General features: G+C 41.1%; 1 protein-coding gene across 1 annotated transcript in view; it reads right to left on the bottom strand.

The window, feature by feature from the left end:
- Positions 1 to 13,202, bottom strand: part of wdfy4 (WDFY family member 4) — a 306,893-nt gene that overhangs the window by 204,941 nt on the left and 88,750 nt on the right. Inside the window, exons 19-23 of the mRNA XM_059946114.1 lie at positions 11,183 to 11,414; positions 10,950 to 11,101; positions 9,703 to 9,814; positions 2,746 to 2,936; positions 270 to 422 (exon numbers count right to left, since the gene is read on the bottom strand). Coding sequence (XP_059802097.1) covers positions 270 to 422; positions 2,746 to 2,936; positions 9,703 to 9,814; positions 10,950 to 11,101; positions 11,183 to 11,414 — 840 coding nt within the window. The remainder of the gene's footprint in view (positions 1 to 269; positions 423 to 2,745; positions 2,937 to 9,702; positions 9,815 to 10,949; positions 11,102 to 11,182; positions 11,415 to 13,202) is intronic.

Genomic DNA, 13,202 nt, shown 5'->3' with positions numbered 1-13,202 from the left:
AAAACCCAGAGCTACAGAGACGCCAACAGATGCTCCAAAGACCTCATCCCTGAGAGAGAAAGAATCTTCGCCTAGAAGATGTACGAAGTTGAAAGCAGAAGCCATAGGGCCAGTCGATCTTCTGTCAGCCCAAGAGAGAGGATCTGGCGAGCTGCTGATGGCGACCTAGGCCCCAGCAGGGGTGACAGGCTTAAGATGAAAATGACAATGCAGTCTGTTACAGATTTAAAGACAAGCCTTGGATAACATTATCTTCAAAGTCCATTTACCTCAAAATTACAAAGCAGGTCTCTGAAAGCGCTCAGGTTCTGCACTGTTGAGCTCCCTTGGCCCAGCTCAACCGTCCCAACTATGGTCAGCACAAGCTGAAAAATCATGGTGTTTAACAACCGGGCCTTCTTCTTCAGCAGCAGAGCCAAGAGCTGTATGGAATTTGAAGAGTTAAGTGTGATCATCATTGCATTAGAACAATTGACAATGAATGCAAATGAGGCAATTACTGTAAAAATAAAAACAAGAGTTTTTTATAAATGAAATATACTGTCTGGTCTTAACTCAAATTATTTGAACGTTCATCTTTCCACTTATGGACCAATTTCCTGCTTTTTGGTTTGGTTATGTTCAGAAGATTGGCAAGGAGTGATCTCGTTGAAACTTATCGAATATTGAAAGGCCTAGATAAGAGTGGATATGGAGAGGATGTGGGAGAATCTGGAACTCTGCCTCAGTCTACAAGGATGTCCCTTTAGAATAGAGATGAGGAATTTCTTTAGCCAGAGGGTGGAATTCATAATCTATAGTGGAATCTGTGGAATTCATTGTCACAGGTGGCTGTGGAGGCCAGGTCATTCGGTATATTTACAGTGGAAGTTGATAGGTGCTTGATTAGTCACAGTATCAAAGAGAGAAGGCAGGAGAATGAAGTTGAGAGGGGAGTTTAAGTCTAAATACAAGTTTGTTGTCATCTGATTGTGCATATATACAACCTAACACTCCTCATATGTTAACCCTTTCATTCCCAGTATCATTCTCACGTCAACAGTGCTTCTCCTTATAGATGCTGCCTGGCCTGCTGTGTTCCATTTTGTGTGTGTTGCTTGAATTTCCAGCATCTGCAGATTTCCTCATGTTTGCTCTTTATCATTCTCATGAACCTGCTCAGGACTCTCTCCAATATCAGCACATCTTTTCCTAGATAAGAGGATCAAAACTGCTCACAGTACTCCAAATGCAGTCTGACCAATGCCTTATAAAGTCTCAACATCACACTTTATACCTGAGTGTTCATGAAATAAATGCTAGCATTGTACTTGCCTTCCTTATCAGTGAATCAACCTGCAGGTTAACCTTTAGGCAATCCTGCACCAGGATTGCCAAGCCCCTTTGCACCTCTGATTTCTGAATTTGCTCCCCATTTAAGAAATAGTCTACACCTTTATTCCTTCTTCTCTTCGCTGTATTTCATCTGCCCTTTCTTTGCTTATTCTCCTAATCTGTATGTCCTTCAGCAGACTCCCTGCTTCCTCAACAGTACCTGCCCTTCCATTTATACCGTTTCATACCGTCCACAAACTTCAAAGGTTCAAAGATTCATTTTAGTATCAAAGTACACAACCCTGAAACTCTTGGCCAAACAGCCATCTTTGCCAGCAGATTTAGAGCTGCTTTCTCATTCACACTCTGCCTCTTGGAATATGGTCAATGTTGTTGAAGTGACCTGTCCCCCGACAACCATACAGGGTGGGAGTGAAGTGGGGGGGCTTTTCACAGAGGGCAGAAATGGTGATTGTGGTGGGGAGGAGAGGAACACAATCATACAAGCAGTGACCAGAATAATGAAAAGTAAGTGAACCATTTGAAAGACTGACAGGCATGGGGGGCATGCTATGTTGGCACCGGAATGTATGGCGACATTTGCTGACTGCCCCCAGCATATCCTTAGATGTTAACATAAACAACACATTTCACTGTACGTGTGATAAATTAATCTGAATCTGAATTTGAGTTACATAAACCAAGTGTACGGACAGGTGCTGTGGTCTGAGAGTGGAGACGTCATGTAGCAGCCTGATCAGACCCAGCTCTGTGGAGACCCCTGTGAGAAGCTACAGTACAGCGGTCACATATCGAGGTCTGGGGACTGAATATTCTCTGTCCAGAAACCTATATATGTGATGAGTTTATTAATAGATTAAAATGTCTGCAGAGGATTGATGAAAGTGTGATATCTCAATGTTATACAGCTTGTGACTGAGGTGTTTCTTGTTGAACTGGAAGTTACAACAGAGGATGTAAGTCTTGACCTTTTCATCCAATTTCTGTTGGAACCATCCTCTGGGCACAGCACACACTGGTATGATGGGAAATGATATCCTCATTACAAGTCAAGAAATTGGTATGACTTCACCTGACACTGAAGTTCAAAAGGAAATGGGCATGAACACTTCGAAGCATGAAGAAAATAGTAATTTATAAAAATATTTGCATAAAAATGTTGGCATCAATGGGTCTAGTCTCTCAACAAAGATCCTTGTCAATCCTTCCTTGATTTGACTTCCATTGTGTGTCATCAATATCCACTATAGGTTATGCAAATAATTTGACTACATTATATTTATAATATTGTTCAAAATCAACTGATATCATTGACTTTCAGAAATGTTCTAAACTTTGATGATCAAACATCCATGAGAAGATTTCAAGCTCTAGCATCCAATATAATCATTTCTAAATTGGTCACTTTACCCTGTAGCCTTTAATGCGTTGCATCTCTTGTTCGCACAATGTACTGCTGTTCAGGACAGAAATCAGAACTTTAATAGCTGCATACATTTCACCATCATCGGATGCCATGGCAACCAAGCCTAATATCACAGCGGGACCACCGAGGGATTGCAAACAGTTGGCAGCAGGATTGGAAATGAATGTTCTGACTCCTAAAAGATAAATCCAAACAGTTCAGTGCTCACACATCATGATCCTCAAACCAAAAGTTTAAACACAACAATGTACAGAAGTAGAAAACAAATTCTGGAAAACACTCAGCAGGTCAGGCAGCACCTGAAGAGGAAGAAACAGAAAACGATGCCTTTTCATTTTTGAGATCCACTTCAAGGTCACTGAACTAGTCAGATGGTGGTTATCTTTTCATAAATGTGACTTGAATTATCTGCTTCATTTATATGTTTCTAATACTGACAATGCTTTACTTTCACATCTTTTCAATTGGTCTTCCAAAGGGCTTGGAATAGAATTTAAAGGTAGTGAAATTCCTCTTTGTTCTCTAGTATAAAGGAATGTAGGAATGTAGGACACACAGAAAAAGGATATTTAGCTCCACTCTTCCAGACCAACCAAGGTGCCCACCTAAGCTATTCCCATTTGGCCCACATGCCTCAAAATCTTTCCTATCCCCTATATTTATCCAAATATATTTTAAATATTGTTACTGTACCAGCCTTAATTAATTTCTCTGGAGGCTTGTTCCATATATGCACCACCCTCTGTGTGAAGAAGTTGCCCCTCAGGTCCCTTTTAAGTTGTTCCCCTCTCACCTTAAACCCAAGACGGCTAGGTTTTGGCTGTCCTTCCCTGGGGACAGACTGTACACATTCACTTATCCATGTCCCTCATGACAGCATACACTTCCATAAGGTCAACCCTCAGACTCCTGCAGGAGTTCAGAATGTATACCCTCACTCACTGTACACAAGAACCAGAATCAGAATTAGGTTTAATATCACCAGCATATGTCATTGAATCTGTTGTCTTTTCAGCAGCAGCAAAGTGTAATACATAATAGAAAAATTGTGAATTGCAGTTATACATATATTATTGCAATTCACGTTTCTTTCTCCTTGCTATTCAGGGTCCTGTACCTCCTCCTGGATGGTAGTAATTTGAAGAGAGTATGTCCTGGGTGATGAGGGTCCTTAATGAGGGATGCCACTTTTTTTGAGAACATGATAAACAGAAACAGAAATAGACCACTGGCTCCTCGTGTGTGTTTCAACATACAATAAGTTCATGATGACCTTTCACCTCAGCTCCACTTCCCTACATTAACCCAACATTTAGAATTGAAAAGCATGGAAGAAGCTCTTTACCCTAGATGTTTGTCAATATGAATACCACTTGCCTGCCATACCATATTCCTGTAAACCTGTTCTATCCATATACCTGTGTAAATGTCTTTTGAACATTGAAGTTGTACTCATCTCTATCATTTCCTCTGGCAATTTGTTCCATATAACTGTAAAGGGGGTTTCTTCTTTTTTCTTTGTAACTGTGTATGTAATCAAAAGGGCTCCTTTGTTTTGTTAACTAGCAGGAATGCTTCTTTGTTGCGAGAGAGTGCTGGGAGAATTGTATTCCTTTGTAAACCAAATGGGGATTAATGTTCTTTCTTCTGAGTCTGTAAGCTTTTGTTGACGGGCTTTTGGGAGATCGGCGCGAGGGGGTTGAGAGAGAGGGTGCAATGCTGTAAGCTGGGCAAGGAACGGATCCCAAGCGGGGGTCCGAGGCCAGGAGGTACTCTGAGGAGGGGGGATGAAGCTAGATGTGCTTGGTTGACCACTCGGAGGGTCCTGAGCTGCGAGTCGAGGAGTTCGGAGGGGATTGAATGGTGGCCAGAAGACTTCAGTAATTGAGCTCCTATGATGTAATATGACCCTTTGCCAAGTACATTTGATTTCCCAGCTTTTAGCTTATGTATTTTGAGAGGACCGGAAGTGACGGCATTGATGAATACTTATTTTTGTGAGATATTATAAACAGCCCACTTTTTTTTTCCTTCTCTTTTGTTTGTTTTTTTTTCTTTTATATTACTTATTAGCTATAGTTATTAGATTAGATTAGTTAGTTCTGCATTATATAAATTTTTTTTTGTTTTTTTTCTTTCTTTTTTCTGTTTTTTTTATATTATACATTATGAAATATTTAGATTTACTATGTCCATACATATATCTTATGGCTTATGTCTTGGTAAACTCATTTATATTGTAACTATTATGTATGTTTTTTTTTCATATGTAATGGAATGTGTATGTTGGTAATTTCTTTATCAATATATCATCTGTATTCTGTCCATATTATTAATATTAATAAAAAGATTTAGAAAGAAAGAAAAGTAATTGAGCTCCAACGGTTGTGCACGAAGTGGTTTGGCCTTTGATAAGTTTGGCGCCTTTTCTTTATTTTTTCTCTTCATATATACCGTATCGTTATTAATCACTTAGTTATAGTAACCTTTATAAATTGTACTCATTTAATCGCTAATGGTGTACTGTCTGTTTTTGGGCGAGGCGGGGGCATCACACAGCATCCACACCAGCTGATTACCCAGTTTGGCGGGGCCGAAGGCTGCTCCTCCTAGACAAGAACGAGTTGAGCGAGCCTGAGGTGACCCAGGGGGTTACATACCCATCATCTTCTAATTCGAAAAACCTACCTCACAAGTCCCCTTTGAATCTTTCCCCTCTCACCTGAAGTCCATGCCCTCGTTTAAGACTGCACTACCTAGGGAAATAGACAGTAACTTCCTACCTTAAACATCTGCCTTGAATCTGTTGACTGAACCTCCACAGCCCACAGAATTCAAAACATTCATCCCCATCTGGGTGAAAAGATTTCTTCTCACCTCTTTCTTTAACAGCTAACAGCAGGGTAATGATGCAGCTCTATAAAACCCTGGTAAGACCTGGAGTATTGTGTTCTGTTCTGGTTACCTCATGAGAGGAAGGATGTGGAAGCTTTAGAGAGGGTGTAAAGGAGACTTACCAGGATGCTGCCAGGACTAGAGAGTATGTTTTATGAAGATAGGTTGAGTAAACTAGCTTTTCTCTTTGGAGAGAAGGAGGATGAGAGGTGACTTGATAGTGGTTCATAAGATGAAAAGAGGCATAGATAGAGTGGATCAAGTGATTCTGTTTTCTTTGTTCTACTGTGAATGACTGCAAGAAAATGAATCTCAGGGTTGTATATGGTGACACATGTGTATCTTGTTAATAAATGTGCTTTAAACCCATTCTGTCCTGAGCACTTTCAATCTCTTGCTGTTTCAAAGGCACCCTTTTATTTCTGACCACTGAGCCCACAGTACAATCCAAGTGTCGAGCAATAGAGGGAGGAACTGAAAGTGGACATACTTCATCTTCCCTTATCCCACTGAGGTGGGAAACTGATAAGGAAGGCCTCTGTCAACAGGTTTCTCAGCAGGTATAGAAAACTGTCAAACAAAAAAAATGTTGCAGTTGCTGGAAACCTAAAAGAAACACAGAAAATACTCAGCAGCTCAGGCTGCATCTGTGGGAAGAGAGATAATGCCAACGATTCAAGATAGTCAGAATTGGAAAGGAGACAAAAAAAAGCTTGAAGTGTTGGGCTTATTTCTCATCCCACAGTTGCTGCCTGACCTGCTGAGTATGTTGAATGCAAGCGGAAAGCTTTAACATTTAAATTTCACAGGTCAATGTTGGTTACAGAACATGCAAGCTACAAAATAACTTTATTATCAAAGTATGTATATGTCACTATATACTACCCTGAGACTTGTTTACTTGTGGTACTGTTCACAGTACCACAAAGAAATACATAGAATCAATGAAAGACAAACACACTGACAAGCAATCAACATGGAAAAGAAGACAAACTATGTGAATAAGTGAACGAATAAATTGATAGATAGATAGACCATAAGTTGTAGATCAATAAAGGGGAGTCAAGGTTGTGGAATCAGCTCAGTGTTGAGGATAGTGAAGTTAAAAAGCCTGATGGTTGAGGGGTAATAACTGTTTCTGAACCTGGTGGTGTGAGAGCCTAAGGCTCCTGTATCTCCTTCCCGATGGCAGCAGCGAGAAGAGAACATAACCTGGGTGGTGGGGGCTCTTGATAATGGATAATGGATGCTGCTTTCTTGAGGCAGTGCTCCTTGTAGATATGCTCAATGGCGTTTGCCTGTGATGGACTAGACACCATTGTGGAGGACAATGCCACAAAAATAACAAATTTCATGACATATGCTGCTGATATTAAACCTGATTCTGATTAATATTCTGATAGGTCTGCAAACCAATTTGCATCTAACAAAAGTGATCAAATATTAGGATTTTGATAAGATTAGCTGGTGGTTATTAAGTTTTGTTGTATACCTGTGATGGGCATTTTATATCCAGGTGAACAAGTAGACAAGGCCTTAATCAGATGGGTCATTTGTAAGCCCTCACTACTGAAAATACTTTAGCCCTGGGTGGTCACATATCAAGCAGTCCAGGTTGTTCACATTCACAGCAGAGTTCAGCTGGAATATGCAACTTTCTGACTCAGGCAGGATTGCTACCATTGAGTCAGGCTTGCACCACAGGGCAATATAACTGGAAACATTAATATTAAAAGTGCTATAAATTCATACATGCCAGAGTAAAGTATTGACATAGTTTGTTTTTTTTAATTAAAGGATTTTCTCAAAGGGGAATAGAACGCATTGTAATTACCTCAATAAAATAAACCTTTTCAAAATATTTCAGCAGAAAGACCTAAAAGGTCCTGATGACTTGTTTGTAACAGAATGCTGTCACAGTAGGGGGTAAATAATGATACAGAAATTAGGCAGTGCAATTTGTCCAGGCCCTCAGCCTTTAGTGGTTCCACTCATTAGGATCTGTATCGGGGGACCATTCACTTGTGCAGGGCGTTTGGGGCTGTGGTTTGTCACCTCATTTGAAAGACAAAGGGAACTATTACCAAGGACTAATTACTGCAATCAAATAAATAGTTAGGATTATCTTCAAAACAATTCCCTTATCAATCTCTGCAAGCTCTTGGGCTCTCGTCAATCCTTCAGCAAGACTTTTATACCAAGCCGCTTGTTGATACCCTATATCCATCCTGATGGTAATAATGGTAGCAGGGAGCCCGTGTGACAAATTAGTCAAGATTCTTCGTCAACATTGCCACACTGAAATGCATTTGTACTTATCAATACAAATAATAGAACAAATGTATGCATGGATGGATTTCCCTAGGCATGATTGTGCCTTTGCAAGTGTTCAAATAATAAAAACAGCATTTTTTACATAAAAAAGGAAGGAGCAATGTTTAAAAAAATGACTTGCATTTACATAGGTGCCTTCATGGCTCAGGATATTCCAAAATAGGCCAAAAAATCAGGTATTGTTTGAAACATCTCTGTTGTAATGGAGGTAATCAGACACAATAAACTCCAGCAAGAACAACTTGCTCTTCTTTAATAGATCATGGAGCAATACAGGCCCTTCGGCCCACAATGCTGTGCTGACTTTCTAACACACTGGGTTCAATCTATTATTTGCTCTCACACATCACTCTATTTTCCTTCCAACTATGTGACAGTCTAAGAGTGTCTTAAATGTCCTTAATGTATCTGCCTCTACCATCACTCCTGGCAGGGTGTTCCATGCAGTTCCCGCTCTCTGTGTAAAAAACTTACCTCTGACACCCTCCCCATACTTTCCTCCAATCATCTTAAAATTATGCCTCTTCATTTTAGCCATTTCCACCCTGGGAAAAAAGCATCTGGCTGTCAACTTGACCTATGCTTCTTAACATCTTGAAACCTCTTTCAAGTCACCTCTCATCCCCCTTCACTCCAGAGAGAAAAGCCCGAGCTTGCTCAACCTTTCCCTCATAGGACATGCTCTCTAATCCAGGCTGCATTAAACCTCACGCCCTTTCCCTAAGTCTTCCACATTCTTCCCATAATCAGGTGAACATGACTGGACAGGCTTTTCAAGAATATTGTAAGGGCAGAATAGGGCTTTGTTCAGAAGCCGATCTCACAGGCAGACAGTGCTGTACACTCTCAATAATTGCCCTATTGTGTCAGCTCACACGTGAAGTCAGTGTGCTAGGTGTGCAACCACACACACTCCCAGTGGAAGGCAACATACTCAGGACAGACAGAGAGAAAACATCTCTCTGTGAGGTTTTAAAAATAATAAAGAGCAACATTTTATCAACCTGACATCACTGTACGGTAGTTCTCAGACTCCTCTTTCTTACCCCTGAGCAAGGACGTCACTGAGAAGCATCAGGGCACTGTCTCCAACACCATCACCAACCTTGTTACCTCCAGACATTTCTCCTCTAATTTCTCCAATCTGTTTCCCAACCTGCCTTGTTTCAATCTTCTACCCAGGATCCACAAACCTAACTGTCCCAGTAGGCCCACCGTTTCCACCTGTTTCTGCAACAATGGACTAATCTCAACTCCATTTTGTCTGCCTTGGTTCAGTAGTTCATTTCTATAGAGTCCTGATGGAGGGTCTCAGCCTGAAACTCCAACTGTTCAAATCCCTCCAACAATGCTGTCTGATCTGCTGAGTTCCTCCAAGCTCTCTTTATAATTTTTATTTAGAGGTACTAATCAGTTAACAGGTCCTTCTGGACCAACAAGCCCACACTGCCCAAGTACACCCATACGTCTTTGGAATGTGGGAGGAATCGGAGCAACTGGTGGAAACGCAGGCAGTTCTGTAGAGAATAGACAAACTCCTTACAGAGAGCAGTGGAACTGAACCCTGGTCACTGGTGTTGTAATAGCATAACGCTAACTGCATCACAAATGTGTCGCCCCTATTTTGTGTGTTTCCGGCATCTGCAGAATCTCTTGTGTTAATGTACCCATAATCCTGATAATTTACTGTAAAATAACTTGATGTTTCTTACCAAAGAAGCTTGCAAGTGGTGCCCCAATTGTTCGGGCAGGTCCTGGGAGATGGCTGGCTGTGTTTTTCACCATAATAATGGGCATTGCATCATCTCGTGATGAAATTCCCAACTGCCCACAACAAAAGGGAAAAATGAACACAACAACATTAATAACAGAAATCTGGAAACAACTCAAGTTCCAGTTTAACTGTCATTCAACCATACATGAATACCCATGAATATAGCCAAACTTAACAGTGTTCCTCTGGGGCCAAGGAACAAAACACAATACCAACTGTCGTACACAGCACAAGGCACATATAGAACACAGGATAAAATATAGCCCTTGTCCCTGAGTGACATGTCCTATAAATTGATTTGTGTAAGGATACTGTTGGTGAAAACAACCCCTCAGTAGTATGCAGATAAAAGAAAGTGCGTACATAATCCAGCTTATCCTCCACCACTGGAGGGCAGCACCAATGGGAGGAACCAACCCCCCCCCCCCCCAACCACCCATCCAGCATGGACACCACACCACACCGTCTCCAGCGTCTTCTCTCCTGGGCAGCTGCATCAGGCAAGCCTGTGGCATGAGGCCGAGTCCACACCATAACCAAGGCCACACAGCTCCCTCGGTCTGTCTCACCAATAAGCCAGTGAACTGGACTTGCAGTATTCTACATTACCAATATCCAACAAGAAAACATCCAAGACAATCACTCGCTGTTAGATGGCACACTGCCTTCACGCAGCAGTTCCAATGCCTTTATGTAGCAGGCAGCAACATGGCCTGTACCAAGGCCAGTTTCTCCACCAACAGGCCACTTGCTGATAGGGTATACCTGCAGTATTTGAAGTTCTTAATGTCCAGAGGGTCTTGGGATTGCAAAAAAAGAGTTTAAAAAAGACAAAAACATCTTTGTTTTGCCCCTGAGGCTGCTGCGTCCAGGCACAAGCCATCTTAGCAGAAGCAGTATTCCAGTTCAAGAGAAATCCATACATATTAAGGCAGGAAATTCAGGCTGAGAAGAAACTGTATCAGCCATAATGAAATGGCGGAGAAGACTCAATGGGCCAAATGACCTCATTCTGTTTCTATATCTTATAGTCTTATAAGTCACTCACTGTCCAGAGGAAGTAAGCCCAACTAGAAATACAACACTGCCAGTAGTTTAAAACCTCCACCAAATCTAAGAATTTTCACAAACAAAAATGATGCTAAATTTTGAGTATATAATTTAAAAATTACTTGGTGAATGTACCTCACTTGATATTAATCGGCTGTCCACTTCATTATATGTTTTTCTTATATCTGTTATGGTCATCACTTCTGAAGATATTACATTGATGCCAAAGGACACTTTCTCCTCTGCCACAAGAATTGAAGGCACTGGTGAATTGGTCAAATCATTCACTGTAAAATAAGAAGCAAGAGATTAGTTATGGAACTGGCTGAAATGGAATTTCACTGGTGGTCCATGGATCACCAACCTACCTGGTAAATAAACAGACTGAAAGTTTCCTAAATAATTTGGCCCCAGTTGGTGAATGAATTCAACACTCTCCGAAGAAATCGCCTCTTCAAGGAGATAAGTAGGGCCGAGACGCCAGACTAAGGAAGATCTCTGCTTCCAGATCTGGGGAGTCCCAACAAGTCCGTGAACGTCAATGACAGCTGAAGAATCCAAAGAGAAATGCATCCCTGGAAATGTCTGAATGTACTGCATCTGTTACAGGCAAAATAATCATCAATTACTCACAATCAAGAACAAACTTCACCTGCTTACTGCATGATTTCTTGAATCCTGCAACAACAACTCTGATTTCCAGATGCTGAGGAAAATCTGAATTAATTTCAGACTACTCCACTATCTGCAAATTCAAGATGAATTGGCTTTATTTGTCACATGTACATTGAAAATTACAGTGAAATATTGCACCAATCAGATCAGTGAGGATTGTGCAGCCTGCAAGTGTCATCATGTTTCCAGTGCTAATGTAGCATGCCTACAACTCACTAACTCTAACCTATGTCTTTGGAATGTGGGAGAAAACCAGAGAAAACTACATGCTCACGGGGAGAACATGCAAAATCCTTACAAGCAGCAGTAGGCACTGAACCCCAATTGGTGACAGCTGTAAAGCCCAGCAAACCACCTTCACACACCTTTTGTCACTGAAATGTTAACATTCTGAACCACTGACAGAAGTTGCTCGCTGTCCAGAGTAAGCAAGCCAAATTGGAAATACAACACTGCCGATACACCTTCCGTAAGTCTATCTTCAATTTAATGTAGAAGGACAGCACAGGAATAGGCCCTTCTAGTCCAAACCCATATGTCTTTGGAATGAGGGAGAAACAGAAAAGCACCTGGAGGAAACTCACTAAGTCACAAGGAGAACATACAAACTCTTTCCAGACAGGAATTGAACCCCAGTCACTGGCACTGCAAAGCATTGCACTAACCCGTTACGTTACTGTGCCATCCCAAAAATCAAATGCGTTAAATTCCAGGTACAGTATATAGCTTTTAAAAAGTCTTTAATCTCTAACTTTATGGTTTATATAATTCTTTATCCTTTACAATTGTTGAATGGTGTATTTGTTGCATGCTGTGCCAACACACCGCAATAAATTTCTAATACATATATATGGTGAATAAAGTTGATCGTCGATCCTAACCACTACGCCATTTGTATTGCTTTTTTATAAATGGTTTGTTAATGGCTTTCCTTTCCAAATCAATTGACTGAGATACTCCTCACATCTGTATGTATTATTAAAATTCTGTGTAGGCTACTCAGTTTCTGTCCATAAACACTGATTTAGTACAGTAGCAGGGCAACTGATATAAAATGTGGTAAGGCTATAATCGTGGATAAAGGAAAGGAATAATAAACACAAAAAAGTCCGCAGATGCTGGAAATCCAAAGCCACACACACAAAATGCTGGAGGAACTCAGCAGTTCAGGGAGCATCTATGGAGGGAAATAAACAGTTGATGTTTTGGGCAAGTTCCTTCTTCAGGACTGGAAAGGAAGGGGGAAGACACCAGAATAAAGTGGGTGAGGGGGAAAAGGATAGCTAGAAAGTGAAGCTAGGTGGATTGGAAAGGTGAAGGGCTGGAGAAGCAGGAATCTGATAGGAGAGGAGAGTGGACCATAGGAGAAAGGGAAGGAGGGGAACCAGGGGGAGGTGATGGGCAAGTGAGAAGAGGTAAGAGGCCAGAGTGGGGAATAGAAGAAGAGGGGAGGGGGAGGGAATGTCTTTACTGGGAGAAATTGATATTCATGTCATCAAGTAGGAGGCTACCCAGAAGGAATATAAGGTATTGCTCCTCTACCCTGAGGGAGGCCTCATGTTGGCACAAGAGAAATAGGAAAGAATTTGTTTTGTGAGAATAGCTTGTGGATGATGTTTTGATCCTCCATCTAGGACTAAGGATATTGAACACCAGGAAGAGAAATTCCTCAAAATGATTCATGTGAAAACCATATTTTTTTAAAAAACATTA

This window comes from Hypanus sabinus, chromosome 21 (assembly GCF_030144855.1).
Source record: "Hypanus sabinus isolate sHypSab1 chromosome 21, sHypSab1.hap1, whole genome shotgun sequence".
In the NCBI taxonomy this organism is placed as follows: domain Eukaryota; kingdom Metazoa; phylum Chordata; class Chondrichthyes; order Myliobatiformes; family Dasyatidae; genus Hypanus; species Hypanus sabinus.
This window is presented reverse-complemented; position numbering and strand designations above follow the sequence as displayed.